The sequence below is a fragment of the Ixodes scapularis genome, unplaced genomic scaffold (assembly GCF_016920785.2).
Source record: "Ixodes scapularis isolate PalLabHiFi unplaced genomic scaffold, ASM1692078v2 PGA_scaffold1__304_contigs__length_218370807, whole genome shotgun sequence".
Taxonomy (NCBI): domain Eukaryota; kingdom Metazoa; phylum Arthropoda; class Arachnida; order Ixodida; family Ixodidae; genus Ixodes; species Ixodes scapularis.
In genome coordinates, this window is record NW_024609846.1 from 114,053,915 (window position 1) to 114,078,227 (window position 24,313).

The 24,313-nt window shown below is 46.0% G+C and overlaps 1 protein-coding gene across 1 annotated transcript in view; it reads left to right on the forward strand.

Moving 5' to 3' along the window:
• The window catches only part of LOC8053888 (sodium/hydrogen exchanger 2), a 657,649-nt gene that overhangs the window by 586,169 nt on the left and 47,167 nt on the right, over nucleotides 1-24,313 (forward strand). Inside the window, exons 13-15 of the mRNA XM_040205731.3 lie at nucleotides 2,842-2,953; nucleotides 5,000-5,081; nucleotides 6,355-6,450. Coding sequence (XP_040061665.1) covers nucleotides 2,842-2,953; nucleotides 5,000-5,081; nucleotides 6,355-6,450 — 290 coding nt within the window. The remainder of the gene's footprint in view (nucleotides 1-2,841; nucleotides 2,954-4,999; nucleotides 5,082-6,354; nucleotides 6,451-24,313) is intronic.

Below are 24,313 nucleotides of genomic sequence, written 5' to 3' on the forward strand. Positions count from 1 at the left end.
TATAGGTCCGCACCAGAGGTCAAAGTTTCAGCCCGAACCGATATCTTATTCAAAAGTTATAGACACTTTTCGTGTACTCTCGTCTCCAGCCAACGGTAAGGGCGACGAAAAAATAATAAAACGTTTCAACCTGTAACCAGTAAAAAAATAGAGGGGAGCCAAAACGAGAATGTGTGACGGTTACGCTTATATCCTAAATGTCTTCTATTGGCGTTTTGACGGCAAAACAATGTTTTCGCCCATACTGGAAGTGACGACAATTCAAGATGGCGGCGCCCTTGTGGAAAAGGTCTATAAGTGACTTTCTTAAAAGTTCAAAGGGAAAATGGGGCCTATTCATGCCCGCTTTCGGTTTCTGGCGCCCATAGATTTCCACGTATTCGAGAGCTCTGTCGGCCGCCATTTTCCCATTGAAATATTCAGAAAATCACGTAACTTTTGAATAAGATATCGGTTCGGGCTGAAACCTCGGCACCTGGTTCGGACCTCTAGCGCTACCTTTGGGTGGAGAATGAGCGTTTGGCGATGCGTAGTTTATTCTTGTGGTGAAAAAAACCTTGTAATTTTTTTTTTTCTGGGACACCCTGTACATGAAACGACGATACGCGAGTATGACAGCAGCGCTGTTAGATGCAGGGGACGACGAACTACTTAATGCTAAAAGAAATATGCTTCTTGAATGGGTGGATGCAAGACAACACAGAGAAAAATCTATAAAGTTTTGCTTTGTGTGTCTAAGTCACGCTTTCTCTAAGACACGCGAACAAAATACTGCCAATGGCAAAGAGATCCCATGCCAATACGGGGAAGCGTTTCTGCAGACCGAGAAAAAGCTCCCCCATCCCTCGTGGGATGTCTCTATCAGCGCGGCGCCGCGGAAAAGCGTGACGTTGTTACCACGTGAGGAGCATCCCGGAGAGCAAAGGGCGGGAGTTCCTCTCCGTATGAATACCCCTTTACGAAGTATGAAACGGAGTGTAATACCTGAGGCCCACTGGAGCGACGAACAGAAACAACCGACACCGATAAGCTTCAAACACGTGCAGAATGTACGCGAAGGCACCTTTGCTAGGCTTGCAATCACTCGCACTTACTTCACGAACACCGAAAGGCTCCAAGCCTGCCAAGGATATACCATCGCGTGCATGCTGCATGTGTTTGAGCATAGCCTCCTCTATACTCAAACAGCCTGGCAGTTCGACGACAGAGCCACAGAGTGCCCGGTCGCAGACTTGAAGCGCGAGGATCTGGTAGCACAGAGCATTTCTTAGAGACCCTGTAGTCAGCGCACAGCTTTTGCAGCGGCGAGGACCCGAAACACGGTTTCCAAACCCGACGAGAAAAGAATCGGTAGCCAGAGGAACGTGAGGAGCACGAGCGGACATTCCATCGCTCGACTTCAGCGACTCGCCGCTGCGGGGCGCCCGTTAAATGCCTATCCCAGAGCTCTGGCCTATCCTATAAGGTCCCTGCCTACCCTCTCATCCGTTGTCTGCCGCTCTATCTTTTCACTGTCGGCGGCCGCGTCTCGTGGCGATCTGCCAGGCTTTGTCAGTATAGAGGAGGCTATGGTTTGAGTCTTGTCGGCGTTGGTTATTTCTGTTTGTGATCGGTAGGTGAACGTTGGCCGAGTGGTCTAGCGCATACTAAGCGCACACCAGCTCGGAGCACGTGGCGCGAAAGCTCGCGCTGCAGAAACCAGAGATCCTTTGCTCAATCCCTACCCCTGCCCGTTTAGATCTAAATGAGCATCGTACCGGCGTGCGCTCATGTATCACTACTACGTGGTGCACATTGAAGACCCTAAGCTAGCGGTTTTACCGTACTGGCTAACATTGCCCGGCTACAGCTGAGACACCCGACGCCCACTGAGGCAGACTAAAGGCTCCGACATCGAGTGTAGCAAACGCGGCCTACCGCAGCGCACACAGATAGTGATTGGTCGCAGATACCGAGTTCCTGCTCGCCGGCCAATGAAACGCGCGCGTTCTGCGCTACGCTGCGTTCGTTGCGCTCAGCGTCGGAGTATAAAGGCCGGTTCTCACATGCAGCGAAGCGCCGATATAGCGCTGCTCACGTGTCTTCAGCTACTTATCGACTGCCATGAGCAACAGTTTTGACGGTGCGATACAAAGCTGATGAACGCTTCCGTCAGCACGCGCTTAGCGCGAGGTCAGCGCTACGCTTGTAGCGCTCCGCTGCATGTGTGAACAGGCCTTAACGGAGCCTTAATGTCCGGCTATATAAACATACAATCACCAATTTTGTGTTCCTTGCGTTTCCCGTCTGCCTCTTTCTGGTGCACTGTCTTTGTTGCTTCATCATATTAATAGACCGATATCTCTAGGCGTTCGGCGCATGCGTGTCGCCGCCATAACTTTAGTTCACAAGAGTCAGACGGCCGTTCATGCGAGGCCTCGTGTCGTCTCATGCTCCACACGCGCAGAGCTCCAGCGGGGTCGTCGCACGTGCAGAAAGACTAAAGTTCCCTCGATGCAATGCGGCAGCGGTGGCGTAGTCAAACTGGCTGGTGAGATCGGTCTATTAAACGCGGTTGATCTTTGGAGTTATGCTTTCAATCGTAATAATACGTGAGCCCATTGTTGTTCAAGCACTGTCGGCCGTCTGGCAGTTTTTGTATGTTTGAAGTGTTTTTCACTCCCATATCTCCAAGTTGGAGAAGTTAGTATCTATAAATAAAGTAAAATAAATAAAAAAGAGAGGCGATCAATCATTACTTCTCAATCGATTGTTGTGCGAGCAATGTGACAGCGGCCTAAGGTGCTCAAACACGTTGAGTGGAGTCTTAGACCTAAACTTGACTGACCGCGTCCCTTTCAGATCGGCGTAGGTTTCGCCGCCTTCCTCTCGGTGAGCACGGGAGCCTTCGCCATTGGGTGCATCATGGGAGTGATCACTGCCGTGGTCACCAAGTACACGCACGACGTCAGAGGTTCGTACGTCTGCCGCTCTTTCACATTTGGTCGCTAGACCAATCACGCGCTGAGAATGGTCACGGAGCGTTCACTCTGCCTGATTGGTTTAGCGGGCAATATATTAAAGACGACGAGGGCCGTGACGATGCACTTTTGGCGCTTCTTGACTGCCTCCGCCTTATCGTCTGATGCGGAGAGCAAGTTCGTCTGCTTCTTCTGCAGGAGGTTGTGGTGACGTGAGAACGTCGCGAGCTCCGATTGGCTTTGATCGAAGAGGATAGTGGGTAGACCTCAAAGCACGCTGCCTTGAGGTCTACCCACTATCCTTAAATCAGAGCCAATTAGAGCTTGGCGTTCTGATGTCAACATAACACCACCTGCAAATGGAGCAGACGAACTTGCACCCCGCATAGCGTTGGCTGCGGTCGGACTTAGCGTGAAACGGAGTATATATAGTGTCGTCCAATATCTCGAATGATGTCGCTTTCAGCGGTTTGATACTTTAGGCCGATGTTACGGATGAAAAAATATAAAAAAACAGGGCGCGGGGTGGCCAAAAAAAACACACGCTTTTCGTGTAAGGCCCATCGAATTATGAGTCGCTGAAGAAAACCAGCTCTCTTTTTATTCGCGTTCCACCCATTAAAAAGCACGCAGGAAGCGCCTCTGCCCGCACCTATATTTGTTTTCAGCTAGGGTCCGAGCGTGGCCGTTGTTATGAGCCGAAGGTCCAATCAAACAGCGCAATTAAAAAGCGCAACGTCATGGCTTTCTCCGCTCTTGATAGGACGAGCCGACGGAGGAGCACGCACTGAAAGGTGGTGAACATCGCTGGTCCTATCAACTGTGGAGAGCACGCCATGGCCGTGTGCCTTTTTCGCCGTTAGATTGGCCCTTTGGTGCATAGCATCGGCCACGCTCGGACTTAAGGTGAAACAAAGTATAGTATCGCTGTGCCGCGGTGTCCTTCCGCAGCATAAAAGCCGACTGCTTTCATCGCTGTCACTATGGCAACGAACACAAAACTATTAAACTTTGGCTAGGAGACGGCGTTCGTTGCCATGGTGTAGGCGACGAAAGCAGACGGCCTTTATGCTGTGGAAGAACACTGCGGCGCAGCAATACGACATGCGTGCTGAGGCCCATCTGCATGCTTTTCAATAGGCGGAACGCGAACAAAAAGAGTTCAAAATCAGGACTTAACGTAGAAGGCTGGTTTTCTTCAGCCGCCTTATAATTTAACATACCTTACACGAAAAGCAGATGTTTTTAGACCTGAGTTTGCAGAATGTTATTTTTACAACATGCGTCTGAAATTATCAAAGTCTTTGAGGCATATTTCATAAGACGGCGACCCCCCCCCCCCCCCCCATTTCTGAACTTCTCTGTACCACTCTAAAAGAAGCCCGTGCGTCTACTTTCTCGCACAGCACTCGGAGAGCCAATCGCCGCAACTTACGAAGGCAGCTCAGCGAATGACGATGCCGAAACATCTGTTTAGACCAAAAAACGCTGTCTGAGTTGTGACATTAAGCAATGCAAGCGTGACGTTTTGCATTGCTTAATGTCACCACTCAGACTGCGTTTTTTGGTCTAAACATATCTTTTGGTATCGTCATTCGCTGAGCTGCCTCCGTAAGTTGCTGTGATCGGCTCTCCGAGTGTTGTGCGTCTTGCGAGAAAGTAGACGCACGGGTTTTTTTGAGTGCTTGGTTACCGTGATCGAGCTAATTTCAAAAATGACCGCGAGAAGGAGGTAAAGACGGCCTTCTGTACAGCCGACGCTACGAACTAAAGGGACCAATCAAGCAACGTGAAAAGTGCTAGTCACTGGGTCTTATTTGCTTATGATGCTTGATTCATCGATGATAGCGCGCGTACAGAAGCATGACGAACACCATGATGGTGCCTTTTTACGCTGTCTGGTTGGTCCCATGAGCTCGTAGCGTCGGCTGCGTCTGAGTGTAAGGTGAAGCGAAATATATAGACATTCTGCCGCGCACGCGACTTCGCAGTCGACAGGAGAATGTACCAATGAGCGACGTCCTTTCTCTGCCCTGCAGTTGTTGAACCTCTGGCAGTCCTGGGCATCGCGTACCTCTCCTACCTCACGGCGGAGTTGGTGCATTTTTCGGGAATCATCAGGTGAGGGTGCCACGTGTATTCCTACTGCGCACCACCCTCTGACATTTTTTTTTTCTTTTTTTCTTTTTGGTTACTAAAATTAGGCATTTTAAGTTTTCCGAACCAACCATCATCAAAGCGTGTGACTTTGTCACCATATCCAAACCTCGCGGTTTTACTAGGATGCTTAAGAAACAAATGTTAGAAAGGAATACTATCATTAATTCGCGCTAACATTAGTATAAATTCACGCGCTTGCAGATGGCGAAACTTGGTTCTGATGCATGTGCTTTCTATTAAAATTTTATTGTAGTTGCTCTCTCGGTTAAGTAACCGTTACTTCCTAAAACCTATACGCTTAAGCTGTATTCACGCATGGAAGAAGTCCGCGAAGGGGTGTGCGTGACGTCATCAGCTACCGCAATTTCCTACTCGGCTTCGTCGCTCACAAGGATGAGATGCTGATGGGGGGATGCCGGCGATATAGCACTCAAATTTAAAAGTTTTTATTCTTGACGAAACCGCGGATGAACGTCACGGCTCCTACGTTTGGCACCGAGGCATTTAACGACAAGAATCGTTAATGGCCAGCTTATCCTGTGCCAAGCAGTCACTGTTTGTACCGCTCAAGCATTCCCGCTGCCTTCCGCCACGGAGCTTACGTCACTACGTCGCGCCGCGAAAGCGTGACGTCTTTTAGTCACGTGATGTGCGCTCCGGGAAGAAATATCCGGGATGGCTTCCTCGTGCGAATACCGCTTTTGGGGTTTGAGAACTAAAGCGTCACACTCCGCGGAAAGAGATATGGCATCCGCCAACACACTCGCGGGCCTCAATCACCTTTCTCTTGGGGGGATCGGTGGCCGAGTGGTCTAGCGCACACCAGCTCGGAGCACGTGGAGCGAAAGCTCGCGCTGCAGAACCCAGGGATCCTGGGTTCGAGCCCCACCCCTGCCCGTTTCGATCTGGATGAGCATCGTACCGGCGTGCGGTCGTGTATCACTACTGCGTGATGCACGTTAAAGACCCCAGGCTAGCGGCTGTACCGCACTGGCTAAATTTCTCATCTACAGCTGGGAGACTCGTCGCCCCTGTGAGGCAGACCAAGTTCTAGGCTGTATAAACATACACACAACCCAATTTTTTTTTTTCACCTTTCTCTTTCTCGAAAAAAAAAAAACATTTTCAACGACAACGAGGACCTAAGACGTTCTGATTATCGTGCATCTCCTCGAGATATCGGCGTAACACAACTTCTGACACGAAACTCCCTGTACCTTCTCTCCCCGATCAGCATCATCTGCTGTGGACTGGTGCAAGTCCAGTATGCCATGGGAAACATCTCGCGAAAGTCCTACACCACTGTCAAGTACTTCACCAAGATGCTCAGGTACCTCTAAGGTTTCGTCTCTAAGCCGACACCCTGTTTGGAAACAAGGCCACGTTTGCCCACACGAGACGTGGGCACTGCGCGTGCGCCGTGCCGACAGCAGCGCCACCATAATGGCGTGACGTCAGGGAAGCATCAAAGGCTGGCTCACACACTTGCGACTGCTTACCACCGTCTGCCTTAAAACATATGCAAAGGAAACAACTTTTTTTAATGGTGGATTAAAAGAAAGTAATAAAATTAATTTACAACGGAAAAATAGCTTTTTTTAGGAAGGTTTTGAAAGGGCGCCAGCACCACGTGACTATAGTGGCCAGTCACGTGACTGTAGCAGCCACTTTTCCGCGGGCTCCCGCCGGCGCCAACTACAAATTTGTTTCGCGCCGTAAATATAGCTCTCATTTTTTTTAAATTCATTTTATTATATTTTTTTTCCATCCAGGTTGTTAAAAAAAATTGTTTCCTTTGCATGTGTCCTTTAACATCCTCCTAAAATCTCTTACGACGAGAGAACACACTGGCGTCTATCTGGTAGCCGTAGAACATTTGTAGTGTGTAACAGTTGTAACGACAATTTCTCATAGATTTAGTCCTGCAAATACCGCAAAAACTTTCGCTCTAGTGAAATGCTCCTCCAGAGTCACATTAGATGGTGCCAGCGTGCCAGTGATGTTCTCTCGTCGTAAGAGATCGTAAGGACACAGGACAGTTTGTTAGTCATCGGATGTCCTGTGTCCTTCATCTACTTTGTGTCCCGTCCTTTTTGCGCTGTTTGTATTACATGTTATTGCAAGGGACCCACAGCGGGCCTAGGTGGGCAGGACATGTGAGGTCGCCCCGTGAACCTCATTTCGTTCGTGGTCATTTCATCTTTTCCTTGCGGTGTGGGGTATTGCGGTGCATACCAAATTGAGGATGCCTCACTTTCCCCGTGGGCCTACTGGATATATTACCATTTTGATAAATCAAACGTCTTGAGCGTCGCCACAGCAAATTGAGCATTTTAAGTGTACGATATGGAACGAAAGAAAACTGCACATTCCCAAATAAAGTCTTGTTGGACAGGTAATCAGGATACATAGCCAGCTTGAGCCGTCTACGGACACCGAAGCTTGGAACAGATAAGACATCCGACGATCGTGTTTCGAATTCACCCTTAAATTCAATAAGTGTTGCCAGAGCTCCCCAGAAAATAGTAGTAGATTTCAGCTCAAAAAATCAACAGAAATCAGTAAATTTCTAAATTTCGGTTGTTGTTTTTTTTATTAGTTTGTTTGTGTTGTACGGTCATTGCATTGATTATTTTCACAGCACATGTGAAAAATGCCAAAAAAAGGGGAGCAGTGAAGAAAAGTAGAAACTGTATGCAAAGCAAACTTCCCAAGACCTCTTCCTATACCATCAAGATCCGTAAATCGGACAAATTGGGCGCTAACTTGCGCCACCTGGCCAATGTGAGGCAGCAGTGTATACCATGTTGGAACAACGCCTTCCATTGGGAGGGTTGGGAGCGATGTTCGGAGCAATATCCGGAAGTCAGCTGCCAGAAATCGCTCAGTTTTTATTGCATCCTGGTCTGCTCACTCAAGTAGTTTCACACTTGTTCTTTGAGTGTAAAATTAGTTGCCGGAATTTTTCTTTAAAGTCCCCATATCCCGGGGTGTCTTAAAAAGAAGGGCCCTCCAATGGTTTTTAACTGGTCGATAACTTGCGCTGAGATTGAACTCAGAAAACGTAGTAACACGGAGGAAAAAATCGCGGTGGAAAACTTAGCGTTATTTTGGAAGTTATAAGCAAATTAAAATCGCTCAAACCGCGATGCATACGGCACGGCCAATAGCAGGCGCAAAGCGAGGTGCGCCCTCTCAGATGGCCGACCGTGCCGTCGCTCTGTAGTGACTCTAGCTTTAACAAGCCTTCCTCCCCTTTCCCATTTTATACAACTCACTCCATCTCACTCCCGACCTACCCCAATCACACTAAGGGTCAGCTCTCCTTGATCATTATTTACGTGAACCGTATTTATTTTTGAATATAAATAGGCGATACGAAAATATCGGTGCGCGAAGGTCGAGTGTAACTATACTCCGTTTCACGCTAAATCCGCGACCGCAGCCAACACTATGCGGAGCGCAAGTTCGTCTGCTTCTTTTGCAGCGGTGGTGGTGACGTCAAACGACGCCGAGCTCCGATTGGCTATTGAAAAGGATAGTGGGTAGGCCTCAAAGCAAGCTGCCTTGAGGTCTACCCACTATCCTTCAATCAGAGCCAATCAGAGCTCGGCGTCGTTGTGACGTCACCAGAACCCTTGCAAAAGAAGCAGACGAACTTGCGCTTCGCATACGGCCCGACGCAGCCAATCCAAAAGCGGACATGCTTCAAAAGTGCATTGTCACGACGCTCGTCGTATCTTCTTGCGCGTGTGCTATATCATCGGCTCCAACCAATCACGCGCGGGGAAAGCGCTGTGATCTTGCGCTTTTTTTAGCAAATACACAAAGGCGACGATCGCCATAACGGTCTACTTTTGGTGCTACTTGATGGGCGCGCCAGCATGAAACGTCGTATGCTAAAAGAAGGGACCATCGAAAAAGTTTTGGCTCGCGTCTCGAAGTGAATTACCCTCGCTCGTTAATTATTCAGAAAGCACCGAAAGCACTTAGGGTTGTTTCTTTCCGCGAGAAAGACGGCTGGGTCGCACTCTTTGAAAAGTCGATGCCGCGTAATCTTTTAGCTTTTTTTTTTTTTTTTTTTTTTTTACGAATGGATTTTGTTTTGGCCGAGCAAGAAATGCTTGTGCAGCGAGAGCAACTTTTAAATGTGCTGAACCTGCCAGCGGTCCATTGACGCGAATTAGGAATTTTTTTAGTTATATAAATTATTTCTCGGAAATACCGCGAGGAGCCGAGCAGCACTACTCTAAAACGGATCTCCAAAACTGCCTAAGATTTAAGAGTGGGCTTGTTCGCTGGTTTCTGTTTTTAGGCCCTTATTTTCATTATTCATTATTTTCTTCGTATTCATGCTACCATGGAGGTGTGTTTGTGGACATTACAAGAGGTTAGGGAGCGTATGTGAAGGTCAAATTTAAAGCTCTTAACTGCATTTTGGTGCAGTAGAGAAACAGATTCCTTCGAAACTGTGTATACTGTTGTGTCTCCGCTTTAAATGAGAAATTTAGCCAGTGCATAGGGAAACAGCGGGGCTTGGGTTGCCGGCTGGACATCGCGAAGCAGCGTTTACGGGGGGGAGGGGGATTAATATGTGTGTAATGAGCAGCCACAGACCGTCGGAAACTGTTCGCCCAGACTTTATACAACTTGCCTTTTAGGCGGATTTCTCAAACTCTGGACTGGGCTAACTGGAAACTGTTTGCTAGGGCTTTATCCGACTTGCCTTTTAGACTGATTCCTCAAAATCGATTATATTTTTTGCTGGCAAATTGCGAAGATTACAAATTCGGCCATACATTTTTTTTGTTGCTAAATCACGCCTGAACTTTTAATTACATTTTGTGAATGTCGAGTAGTACCCAGTTTGGTAAACATTGTGCCTCTGGCATCTTTCTGTCCCTAGTGTGCTCAAACTTAAATTTGCAATCCTAGTACAGCTTCCAGATTAAACCCAACCTGCTGAAATCGTATACTGTGTTTCACACTTTGATCCGTGTTTGCATGCATTCTGGCTCGCGTGCTTCGGGTACGATTTTCGTTTCTTTTCTGTCCTGGTATATTTCCCGGTATTGACCCGTACTGTTAAACTATTTTTTTGCAAATCTGGTACGTATACTGGTTTATGCAAATCGTTTCTTTTCTGTCCTGGTATATTTACCGCTATCGACCCGTACTGTTAAACTATTTTTTTGCAAATCCGGTACGTATACTGGTTTATGCAAATCGTTTCTTTTCTGTCCTGGTATATTTCCCGGTATCGACCCGTACTGTTAAACTATTTTTTTGCAAATCCGGTATGTAAACTGGTTTATGCAAATCGTTTCTTTTCTGTCCTGGCATATTTCCCGGTATCGACCCGTACTGTTAAACTATTTTTTTGCAAATCCGGTACGTATACTGGTTTATGCAAATCGTTTCTTTTCTGTCCTGGTGTATTTCCCGGTATCGACCCGTACTGTTAAACTATTTTTTTGCAAATCCGGTACGTATACTGGTTTATGCAAATCGTTTCTTTTCTGTCCTGGTATATTTCCCGGTATCGACCCGTACTGTTAAACTATTTTTTTGCAAATCCGGTACGTATACTGGTTTATGCAAATCGTTTCTTTTCTGTCCTGGTGTATTTCCCGGTATCGACCCGTACTGTTAAACTATTTTTTTGCAAATCCGGTACGTATACTGGTTTATGCAAATCGTTTCTTTTCTGTCCTGGTGTATTTCCCGGTATCGACCCGTACTGTTAAACTATTTTTTTGCAAATCCGGTACGTATACTGGTTTATGCAAATCGTTTCTTTTCTGTCCTGGTGTATTTCCCGGTATCGACCCGTACTGTTAAACTATTTTTTTGCAAATCCGGTACGTATACTGGTTTATGCAAATCGTTTCTTTTCTGTCCTGGTGTATTTCCCGGTATCGACCCGTACTGTTAAACTATTTTTTTGCAAATCCGGTACGTATACTGGTTTATGCAAATCGTTTCTTTTCTGTCCTGGTGTATTTCCCGGTATCGACCCGTACTGTTAAACTATTTTTTTGCAAATCCGGTACGTATACTGGTTTATGCAAATCGTTTCTTTTCTGTCCTGGTATATTTCCCGGTATCGACCCGTACTGTTAAACTATTTTTTTGCAAATCCGGTACGTATACTGGTTTATGCAAATCGTTTCTTTTCTGTCCTGGTGTATTTCCCGGTATCGACCCGTACTGTTAAACTATTTTTTTGTAAATCCGGTACGTATACTGGTTTATGCAAATCGTTTCTTTTCTGTCCTGGTACATTTCCCGGTATCGACCCGTACTGTTAAACTATTTTTTTGCAAATCCGGTACGTATACTGGTTTATGCAAATCATTTCTTTTCTGTCCTGGTGTATTTCCCGGTATCGACCCGTACTGTTAAACTATTTTTTTGCAAATCTGGTACGTATACTGGTTTATGCAAATCGTTTCTTTTCTGTCCTGGTGTATTTCCCGGTATCGACCCGTACTGTTAAACTATTTTTTTGCAAATCCGGTACGTATACTGGTTTATGCAAATCGTTTCTTTTCTGTCCTGGTATATTTCCCGGTATCGACCCGTACTGTTAAACTATTTTTTTGCAAATCCGGTACGTATACTGGTTTATGCAAATCGTTTCTTTTCTGTCCTGGTGTATTTCCCGGTATCGACCCGTACTGTTAAACTATTTTTTTGCAAATCCGGTACGTATACTGGTTTATGCAAACCGTTTCTTTTCTGTCCTGGTATATTTCCGGGTATCGACCCGTACTGTTAAACTATTTTTTTGCAAATCCGGTACGTATACTGGTTTATGCAAACCGTTTCTTTTCTGTCCTGGTATATTTCCCGGTATCGACCCGTACTGTTAAACTATTTTTTTGCAAATCCGGTACGTATACTGGTTTATGCAAATCGTTTCTTTTCTGTCCTGGTAAATTTCCCGGTATAAACCCTGACTGCTAACCCGTTTTCTTTTTAAATACGGTATGTTTCCTGGTTTCTACAAACCGTTTTTTTTTCCTGGTATATTTCCCGGTATAAGCCCAGACTGTTAAGCCATTTTTTTAAAATACGGTAAGTTTCCTGGTATATTGAAACCGTTTTTCAGATTCCTGGTTTGTTTTTCATACTGTAATCATACTGTTTTTTCGGTAGGGCAGTATGGTCTGCTACGCGCTGTCACTAAAGACAATTTAAAGCTGCTTTTTTCACTACCTCGATAAAGATAAGGAAGCCGAGGTCCTTTTTTTACAAAAATATGTTGCAGTTTTTGTGTGGTTTTTTTTTTAAGAAAGTGCTTTGAGACAGAAGGTAAAAATAAACAAAATGACAACATAATTCTCTTATACAACAATCTCGACTGTAACGATACACGCAAATTATTGTTATAAAACGTTCACCGACTGCATAAAGCGCTGGTATAAAGCGGTAGCTTTATAGGGCGAACTAACCTCAGGGGCTGCGTAAGCACAATATATGTAGGCCGGTTAATCCGTAACCGTTAAACGATAAAAAAAATGGCAACTGGTGCTGGGGTTAGGACCCCGGTCACGGACATTGAAGCCAAGTCCACTGCTGACTGAGCTACGGACCCAGCTCACAGGAACGGGAGGAGCAGTAGCAGGTGGTCTCAGAAAGCGTGCGCAGCAGAGAGGGGTGGAAAGGGAAAGAAAGGGAGGAGCAGAAACGGGTGGTGTAGAAAGAGCGCGCGGTACGAGGAGTGGAAAGGTCATGAAAGCGCGCTTCCCCCTTCTTCTCGACCCAGAATATCCAGCGCAAAGGCTTTGCATCCGGGTGATACTGAAAGGAAGGGCGCATAGCGTCACAAAGAGACAATTGTGTGACGTAATCTGTTTCCATACAAAACCCTGTTCTACGCACGACCTGAACTAAGAGCATCACCCACCCTGCAGGCACTAAAAGACTAACCGCCGAATTCCGAAACCTCACTCAAACTACACTCAAACTGAAGGGCCCCTCCACTTCCTCGAGGAAGGCGCGAGGGCCGGCGCTTGCCAATCGCGAGGACGGATCCGTCGTCGCGATTGGCCAGCGCCGGCCCTCGCGCCTTCCTCGAGGAAGTGGAGGGGCCCTTCAGTTTGAGTGTAGTTTGAGTGAGGTTTCGGAATTCGGCGGTAAGGCTCATACCACCCTATGAAGCTACCGCATTTAAGCGCGTTTGGCGGAATTACCTAGCACGCAGCTACTTTTTTTCATTCCAACTGTGGCGGCACCGAGGCATTTTCCGTACATTTTCTGGCTCGTCTGCCCCGATACTATACCTACTGGGCTGTGTCAGCAACTCGGGCAGGTTATCCCCAATAAATATCCACCCAGACTGCAGACTCGACATTCACTTCAGTGTCAGTTTAATGTTCACCGCGTTATATTGACGAATGCACGACTGTATGATATAGATAACAAACCACATTCCGGTGCGCTCGAGAACGCATGGCGTCCGAGTTTGCAGGGCTGGTTGTCGCTCCGAGTGCTCCCGACCTCTGGTGCGTTCGCTCCCTCGGCCACCGAATCCCCCGAGGTTTTCATCGACGCGCATCGTGTTCCTAAACGCGCTTTCGTGTTGAAGCTGCGCCAAACATGAAATAGCCGTTTGCAAGATCCTCCGGAGCTGTGAACTAATACTTGCGCCCAGTACAACAGCGCCGAGCGACTACTTGGCTGTTCTTGCCGCTGCGTTTGGCTCCGGCACCGGTCTTGCCCGACCCTCTCGGGGGACTTTTAGTAGATTGTATGCAAGAGCTTTGCATTGCTAGCCGGAGTTCGTGCCTTCAATTGGGGTACGGCCCTGAGCAGGCGTCCGCCGGTCCCGAATTCTGCAGTGCACGATCCACGAAAAGCAACAACAGAGAACTCCTTGTTCCTTCTTCGTTCTTTTTATAAGCTTTCCGATCACCGGCCCAGTTTGCGAGAGTGCGTATTAAGATTTACCCATGCACTCTGGAGTCGCTGTAGCCTTCTCGTGTTTCAACTTTTATTGCGTTACTTTCGCGCGGTTCTACACTATGCACAGTTCCCTAATTACAAATTTTCAGTATAATTGTGGAGTTTTCTCAGATAGTGTTTTCGGAAATTGATACCGGCAATGTGAGCTTTCACGTTTTGAAGCGCTCGCCCCGGGGTAGCATGAGGCGTGTCAAAAACGGTTCGTCCAAACTCCCTATTTCCAGCAGCAATGGAACTGTCATCGAATGGTGATTTACTTTCGTTCAGGCAGGCCTTTCTTTTACTGCAGCAAAATATAATGTATACAGCGCGTTTACTCACCCTTCACGGTGCGCTTTGACCGAAGACAGCCGAAGCCCGTCTTGTTGACTCCATCGACAAAAACAAACAAACTGTACTTCACTTGCCCAGGGCTCTATTCCATCTGCGAAGTTATTTGCGGCGTTACAGGAAGCCCTGACGCGAGCGTACGGCTTCGGAAAGGATTTTTCTGGCGCGAGTGTTTGCGCAAACAAAACCTTTTTGTTGACAAATGCGCTCTCGTGCTGCAGCCTTTGCGTGCACTCAACGAAACTTGTTTGATGGATGATAGAAAACCGTGCATCGCCTCGGGAATAGGCGATATGTAAAATGACTGTCCGCTTTCGTCATTGCGCCACTCAAAGCTGCCACGTTAGAGGGTTTTTGCCATTTTTCATCTGGAGATGAGGCGCGTGTGCGTTTAAACCGGCTTTCACAATATTTGGACAATGTTTTTCTATATTCAATGGGTTGTCGTTTAGTTTCGATGCAATGAGGAAACGAAAGATGGCCGCAAGATTGCGGAAATTGAAATGGGCGAGCTAGGTAAGAAAATCGTCTTTATCGAAGACAATGTGCCAAGAGTTTTGACTAAACTGGCAGTGTACACGAGCATATTTTTGATCTAGGACACCCACCTTGCCGCGATCATTGTCTCCTCGGCGCAAATATGGAACGATAATTTTCCATTATAGGGGAAGCTGCATCATTGATAATAAATACACTGGATGTCGCTCCTTTTTGCATATGGTCTCTTGCGACATGCGTTGAAAGCAGCGTTCCCCGTGGTCTTTTTTCGGCGCTCGACTTTTCGTTGGTAACGTCAGGAACCACGTAGCTTTGCTCTGAGCAGCTGAGTGACCGTTTTTTTCCACACATGACAGGATCACATTATTAAAACTTCACTACGCCACTCCGATGACGGGGCAACTCTATCGAGGAACTATTACTGTAGTGTTTTCGATCTTTTTTATTTGCGTGCACTCCAACGCAACCTCAGTGCCTCATTTTTCGTGAGCCTCCGTGGAACTGAGCACGTAGAGCGAAAGCTTGCGCTACAGAATCCAGCAATCCTCGATACAATCCCCGCCGCTGTCGGCTTCACTATGGACCTGCATTCTACCGGCATTAGCTCGTGCGATCGCTACTCCTTAATCCACCTACTAATGTTACTAGATTAGCTCAGTTGCGGAACTTCTCATAAACGCTGCTTGCACGAGCCCTTCTCTCTCCCACCACGGCTCGCCCCACGTCCTTCAACGCGTCATCGTTCCGAGGGGGAAGTCTGCTATAAAAGCTGTTGTTGTGCTCTATCATCTATTCTGTGTGATTCGTATGTTTCGAAGCACAACGGCTAGATGGCGGTTCACTGTACTCAATGGAGCACACAGTTTTGAAAGGATATTCTAGATGACGGTTTGAACGACCGGGGCCGGGCTGAAGAAACTTAAAAGGGAGGGGGGGGGGGGGGGGGAAGGGGGGTACGTGGGAGTCTTACACCTGAGCTAATCTAGTAACGTTGGAACGTGGGCACTCATTGAACAGACTTGATGTCACAGTATCACGTGACACGACCACGAAGCTGTGACGTCGATTTTCCCGTCAAATTTATCGGGAAACTTTATGTCACGTCACGTCGTCATGCGACCTCAATTCACGTGGTGTAAAACTACGTTACGTCAATTTACCCGCTCAATTTAGCACGGAAATGTGTAACGGTTGAATCGATTCAACACGTGTATTTATTTTTGAAAAGGTTCGCCTGTTTATGGCTCTGTTGTCCTGAGGCAGGGGGGGGGGGGGGGGGGGGGGGGGTAGGGTTGATGGCTGAAGGGAAAGGAGGCCGGGAGGACATGTTGAAATTAGGGTTTTGTTTTACGAAATGATGGACCCCAGAGGAAATTTATTGGGGGAATCCAGCATCTTCTTTCTGTGCACTGGCTGTTCTTTGAAGTGGGTTCAGTTTTCCAGCTGCTTCTGTCAATTATCCCGCTTGGTAGAGAGTCGCACGCAGTTGATTGCGTCGCCTGAAGATGCTGCACTTGAGCGTTGCATAGTTTTCAAAGAAAGTGACTGGTAAAACACGGTCTGTGTAAAAAGGGGGAGCAATCGAACACAGTGTCACACAAATACACTGGTTATTTTCTTCCGACCCTTCGTTCAGAAGAAGCTCGTAAGAATGTCTTGTTGTATCTCAAACAACGGCATCTATTAAGCAGCTTTTATTTTAACCACTAATAAAACGTTTACATACTGACTCAAACAATAAACGCGCAAATGCAGGAACGCAATGTGCATACCGGCCGTGTCAACGCCCTCTAAATAAAGAACAGCAACATCAGGATCACCCTTCCTTTGTAATACATAGGTAGAGTTCCGTGTTTTCGGATAAATCCGAAAAACTCCGAAAAACGGCCGCCGGTAAAATTCTGGTCAATTCAGATTTATCCGATAAACTCCGAATTTTGCCGTGAGTGTGCCATTCCCCCCCCCCCCCCCCCCCCCCTCCAAATAAACTAAATAAAGACAGTATTTTACAATTAAATTTGATCAGCGCACAGGGTCAATGGTCCTGAGAAAATGCCACCACAGTCATCTTTCAAATCTCGGATCATTGACAAAACAGGTCTCTTATCTCGTCAAGGTTCAGGACGACATGTCATTGTACTGTACTTTCAGGTGACGACAAAAGCCTCTGTATTGATTTCCAGTTTGGGCCATACTGTTTGTGTTTCAAAAGGAAGGAGAGGTGTTTTTGTAAGTTAAAGCTATGGACCATAGAGATTACATAAAATTGGAAGAGGTACAGTTGAAACTTCCCTATATATTACATCCTTTACCTCGCGCAGCCGCGGCGTAGCATAGAATGGATGGAATGAATACGTGCTTCCCAGCGATTACCTCCAGAAGTTTATTTTGAAGGTATCGACGTTTATCAAAACCATAGATGTGTGCAACTTTTGCCGTGGGACAAATTGGTATTGCCAATGGAAATGGCACCAACACCAAGTCCAGCTGAACAAATATTAACTGATATAAGCACGTTTCATTTTTCTTTATCTATCATATGTTCGCACCCGGATATTCTTTATTTATTTTTCATGAAAAACACTGCTAAATTAAGCTCCGAATTTCTGAGATTTTGGACTCTAACAAAAATAAAGTCCTACACACTCCTAATTTTCGGGGGAAAAAAAGCTCCGAAAAACACCCTCCGAATTTGGCGACAAATAAACTCCGAAAACACGGAATCCTATACATGGGGTGTTTCAGATATGAGTGACAAGAATCCTAAAATTAGTGTATTCGAGGTAAAAAGATACTTTTCTCGGGACCGCATTACTCGTTGTGGCGGACGTCAGGAAATGCGCGATACTTACTAATGCGGTCGCTCATTAACCAAAAATAACTAATTAACTTTTTAATTAGTGAAAATAGACATATAGTTCCGATTAGAAACTTGCTGAACGTCATCGAAAACCACCAAATCAGTAATTTTCAGAAAGGCTTTGAGTGCGTGAGAAGCGTAGCAGTGCGCTAAAATTACCACTCGGGGAGCAAGTACAAGGCTGGGGCGCCCATATGAGACGGAAAAATCGCTCGTGCGCCTTATGCCTCAACCGCTAGCCTTGTACCTGCTCCACGAGTGGTAACTTTAGTGCACTACTACGCTTCTCACGCGCTCAAAGTCTTTCTGAAAATTTCTGATGTAGTGGTTTTCGATGACGCTCACCAAGTTTCTAGTGGAACGCGGTGTCTGTATCTCCTTTTGTGTCCGTCGTCTTGTTGCGCTTTTTAATCATTATGAATCACCAACTTGCCCAACTTTCTACCCTCGGGAACCATATGCCTATTACCTCTAATTAAAAAGTTAATTAGTCGTTTTTATTTAATTAGTGAACTAATTAGTAACTATCGCACATTTTCTGACGTCCGCCACCACGAGTAGTGCGGTCCCGGGAAAAATTATCTTTTTACCTGGAATGCATGAAAACCCTGTATATCCACACTTGTGACTAATTAGATGTCACCGCACTGCCGCACTTTCGGAGTGTATTGACTTATCCTTACTGCGTGACTATGTTAATGAAAGTGGGAAAATGGATCGGAGTTCACGCTCGAACTTCGCAATACCTTTCCACATCTGCGCCTGTCACCGTCGCTAAAGAAACAAAAACGTATCATGGCAATGATTTGAAAAACTGACGTCTACAGCTGAGGCAACCGCCTGTCAAAAGCTTAGGTGCCGTTGGTTATCATGCGTGTCTGGCAGCTTGACACTTTCGCAAGTCTCCTTTACTTGCCGTTTTCTTACTGGTTTGTTTTATGCTTGAAGTTTTATAGAGAGACACTCTTTCTCTTCTCTGGCTTTCAAAGTCGGAGACACAAAAATATTTTTAGTAAAGAAGTGACGCTTGAATACTTATTTAAAATATTTTATGCCTGAAAAAAAAAAAAAACTGAATAGAAGAGCACTTTCTTGAACAAATCTTTTTGTATATATATGGTCTTTCTTTGAGGGCCTCTTTGGTTTTATCGCTGTAACGGAATTGGCTCGTTAAATAATCTGCTCAGAGCTCCGGGAGACACATGTGCACGAGCGCACGGTTTTTAGATTGCTTTTCTTGCGCGAGCGATTGTGCAAATACTGCGTGTTGTTCACTTTTTTGTTCCCAAGTTTCAGGTTTTTGGAGACGTTGAAATACTGCATTTCGCAGAGCTCGGTTCGTGCCTCTTTGCCTTTGATAGTTCTTCACACAACCTGTGAAACAGCTGGCAAATTTATTAAGAGCGGTTCACGCACGGGGTTTCGGTGTATTATGATTTACGGCTCCGAGCACCCGTCCATATTAAATGTCCCTTTTTTTCAAGTTTGGTAGATTCATACTTAGCGGGTTGGGTCAACTGCTTGCACTAACAATTTGACGTCATCGCAATCAGATCGAGCGCAGACACAGATTAGACACCAGTGGTGCGTCAGCGTTCTGCTCGGTCTCGTTGCCAACCAATAGATAGTTTTAGGGGATCGTCTTTGCACATCCGACACGGTATACGATGGGCCCTCCGGTACGAAGTGCGCATGCGCTGTCACAGGAGACTCGGACATGCGCAGTGCGTACCGGAGGACCCGTCGTACCGTATCGGATCTGCAAAAACGGTTCCCTAAAACTCCTTATTAGGGAGTTTTCGCAGACCGTTTTCCGACCTCCGCTACGCTCTCCGAAACAAAAGGGAGTTTTCGTAGATGGCTTTCGCCGCCCCGCAACGCTCTCCGCAACCCGCTACGATACCCGGAACTCTATAGTCAAGGCCATCGGCGCGCAGGCGCAGTAGCGGCTTCTTGGTTGCAGAGGGTTTTACGGAGGGGGAGACGCGGTCTACGAAAACTCCCTAAAGATTCCAGTACTACGCCTGCGCGGCGCTAGCCTCGCCTGCAGAGTCCCGGATCTCGTAGCGGGTTGCGGAGAACGTTACGGAACAGCGGAAACCGTCTACGAGGGACGCCCGGCGTCGGGCTCGAACCCAGTTGCTGAGTTGACGCTATTCTAGTGCAATGGCGTTACGTGCATGGAGGTACAGGGGGCCGTTCACATGCTTCGATTATTCTAGGGTATGCTGGTCGGCCTCCTTGGCTAACGTCTTCAACCGGATTTTTAGAGCGCAGGTCTTAGGCGACCGTTTCCGGGTTGAGTGGTGTCGGCGTATAACCGCGCTAAATTTAGCGGGAAAATTGACGTCACGTGACATCAGTTTTCCCGCGTGATGTGACGCTAAATTTAGCGGGGAAATTCAGTTTCTCCGCTGGATTTAGCTGACAAATCCGGGGAATCGAATTAGTGTTGAGGTCACGTGACGTCAATTTTCCCGCTAAATCTAGCAGAGAAACTGAATTTGTTCATAGGTGATGTGACACCATGTCGTGTGACGTCATTTTCCCTGCTAAATTTAGCGAGGAAACTGAATTGGAGGAGGAGGGGATGGAGGAGGAGGAAGAGAGGGTATGGAGAAGGAGGAGGAGCAGCACTCGCTCCCCTCCGTACCCTCCCGTCCTCCTCCTCCTCAAGAGTGGCGCTCTAATTGCGCACTATGAAGATCGTAAACGTCTTTCATTTTTTGTTGCTTTTATTGGACTCGCTTCGTAGGCAAAAACAAAATTTGGTTTCAGATTTTTTTTTTTTTTTTACCTGCTTCGCTTGAAGTTGGCATATCACATTTTGAATTGCTTAGTCACTGACAGCACGCAGAGCGTGGCGGTTCCCTTGCATCTCATTATCGCTCTCCAGCCAATGAGATAATTACATTCGCCGATAGGAACGCAGAAGAACCAATCAAAGAAGTATGAATGATAAACATTGTCATTGCTGTTCCGGAGCGAGAGGTGATTTCGTGCAATCTTTCTTGGCGCGAGGCACATCATGGTGCTCTTATAGCAGAGCTGGCCAAATTACTCATATTTTGTAATTAAATTACATTACTAATTACTTTGCTGAAAATTGCTGAAATGTAATTAAATTACATTACAAATTACCACAGCCAGAAAGTAATTAATTACCATTACAAATTACTTTTAAAAGTAATAACATTACATTCGCATTACTTTTGTATAATTTTAAATATAAAGGAGCTATTGATAACTTCCTTTTACAGATAACTTTATATACATTATTTACACAGTTCATGGCACACAGCTAGAACTCTCTGTTGCATGTTTACCGATGGATAGAGGAATGCACGCGACTGATTCGTTTCCCACCCCAACCCGGACAACTATTTTTGGAAATGACTGAGGTTCCTATGCAGATTATCTCTGGGTGGGGGAGAACAATTGTCATTGTCCACAAAATCGCGTCGAGGGCCGTTCCACCAGGGGCCTTAGTTCGACCTACTTTCCCTCCTTCGTTTCCCGAGAACGTCGAGCCATAGCCTCCTCTATACGGAGAAAGCCTGGCACGTCGCTAAAAAAAGTAGACGCCGAAAGTAGGAGAGGAGGGCGGAGAATCGGGAGCGGAGGGAACCTTCTTTGCTTGCGCCACACAAGAGCGAGCGGAGAAACGCAGAAACAGTTTTTTTTTTTTTTCGGAATCGTGGAGAGGAGAAACTCGACGTCAACCCTTTCCCTTCGCCGTCCCTGCGCCGCAGCCGTTTCTCCCGGAGCACGAAAACGACGGTGACGAAAACACGAAAACAAACGTGGTTCGGGGAGCGGCCGCTCACGACCCAAGCGCTCTTCGCGGACTATCTCTGCCCTTTCTGCTCTGCACTACCATATTGGTCGCCGCTTCGCGCGCTCCTCCTCTCCTTTTTTCTGCGGCCGCGCTCCCTATGGCTCTGCCGTCGATGTGCCAGGCTTTCTCCGTATAGAGGAGGCTATGGTCGAGCAGAAAAGCTCGAATGGCAGGCACTTACCAGCCCTATTTCTCACAGTGGAAGATAACACAGAGAGGGTACGCAGCATGCATCAGAAAAAGTAAGCGGAAACTTTCAAGAGGGGCCAGAAAATGTCGAATGCAAAACCGCAAAACATAGGTAGAGAATCGCGCTGAGCGGGTTTTCACAGTTCAAGAGAGTGGCAGAAAATGTCTAGCTGATAGCGGGCGCGAGAGTCGCACCAGCCGCATGAGCATCAGCAACGTAGCGGCGGCCGAAGAGCGTTTTTTTGGAAAGCTGTAGAGGAAGAAGAAAAAGTAAAATAAAAAGAAAAGCGCTCTTGTGTATTGTGGACACAAAAATATGCCTGGTGCGAAAAAGTAATTAGGTAATTTAATTAAAATTACCGTCGCTGGAGTAATTCATTACATTACTAAATTACCTGCTACAAAAAGTAATGAATTACATTACTAATTAGTGGAACAAGTAATTAAATTACTGTAATTTCATTACAGTAATTACATTACTGCCAGCTCTGTCTTATAGTAGCCACATTTCTCTCGGCAGATTGTCCATTTTCGGCGATTAAATTAGGAGTAAAATTGAACGCTCGCACCGAAGTTACGCTGCTTGGATGAACGTTGTGGACTAAGCAGGGCCTGTTGACTTCGGGGCGGCTGCATTTGCGTGATTGAAACCTTTTTTTTTTTTTTTTTTTTTTTTCTGCCTGCGTGTGGTTGACCTTCTCGTGAAAGAACGAGGTGAGGTACGAGACACACGAAGCGGCTCTAAATGTCGCATAATCGTTCGATACGAAACGGAGGCCTGCATAAATAACAAAAAAGCCATGAATACGATGCGGCGGTCACGCGAACGCTTGCACCGTCGGACGTAATCCGCTATATTAGGTTGATGCATCCTTTTCGTTGTGGTGTACTTTTTGTATGCAGACTGCTCGACGCGGTGTCAGCGGCCACAAGCTTAACGCTTTTTTTTTTTTTTTTTTGCGGCGTTTTTTTAAGACAGTATTGACCTTTCCAAAAAGTGGGCTCCTGGCCGGTTCCATTTGCGGTGTTCGTGCGTATGGCGCGTGATTTGCTCATTTTGCGAAACGACGAAACATGCACGTGTTGGGCTGAGGAGATCGCACGCTGGGCTGAGGAATTGTAAATATTAGAATGGTGTATATAAACGAGCGTCAAATGCTTTCAGGTGATGCCTGGCTAGCACTAGAAGCTGTTGATGGCAGCCTTTCTGTTGTAGGACAAAAACGTGTGCTTGAGACGTGCTTGAAATGTATTGGTCTGGAATGATATGTTTGCTTGGAATTTTCTTTTTTGGAATAATTTGTCAGGCGAAGTTTGTGTGCCGATGTTTCTGCAAGTGATAAACTTTTGCGTACCTTTTGTTTGTCTCCTTCGATAGTAGTTTTTTTTTTTTTTTCCTGTTACTAATACAAGTTACTAGAGCTGGTTTCAAAATAAAAAAAGAAAACAGAAAATAACGAGAAATAACAGCCGCCAGAACGAAGCCGTTTTCGAATATTGTCTTGAGCGAGATTGCATAACGTATTGCACATTCAACTACGCTAAATTTTCTATTCACTCTTGCGGTTCTTTTTTTTTTGTGTTTTTGCATTACTCCAATGTAAATTTTCACTCACGTTTGGCTCAATATCCTTCGGACGTTGGCGGGTCATTGACAAAAATATCCGTCACTAGCTCCCCGTTGCGGACCGATAACCGCATGACCCAATCGTCTTTTGTAAACATGTTTTTTAGTTTTTTTTTTAGGCAAAGTAATTGTAAGAGAAGAACATTCGAAACTAAAAACGTTTCTTTGGAAATGACGTTATCGACCTAGGTGGACGTCAGTGCACGAAGTTGACGTAAAATTAGCAAACTAATTACTTATAATCCATTCATTCAGTTTTTTTTAACTGGCACGTTCCAACAAGACATTTATAGCGCGTCGTCCGGACAGGTCATAGCAGTTGTTTGATATCGGAAAACTAATGTTTGTTTGGCGTTATTCAGCGTTATAAGTCTAAACAGTCAACGGCCCTTTAATCCGATACTAGAATGCACAAGAGCGAAAAAAGTGCTTCCCCGAAGATATGTGTCAGTCGCGCCGCTTCCAGGCTGGAGCTCCGACAGTGCTGAAATGTCTCTAGAGTCTAGACTAAGAGGCATCGTAGAAATGACACGCCACACTTCGGCGTCTCGTCAGATGCAAAACTTTCGGAGCGTTTTTTTTTTTTTTTTTTTTTTTAAGTTTAGTGTGCGCACCCTTAGATTTATTTATTTGTTTCATATATTTATTTGCAGAAGTAAGAATACGGCTAAAGGTAATGGTGTCCTCCTGAGCGTTTTTATTTCTTTTTTTGCTCTTTATTTTGTTTGATTGTTTATAGTTTGTTGAAATTTGTTTCTGCCAGCAATATAGTTTCTTTCTTTTTTTTTTCATTTGGCCATAATGTTTTCTTTTGTTTTTACTTTATACTTTCATTTTCCTCCTTATTTGATGTCCGCAAGGGTCTGTAGAATAAACAAATA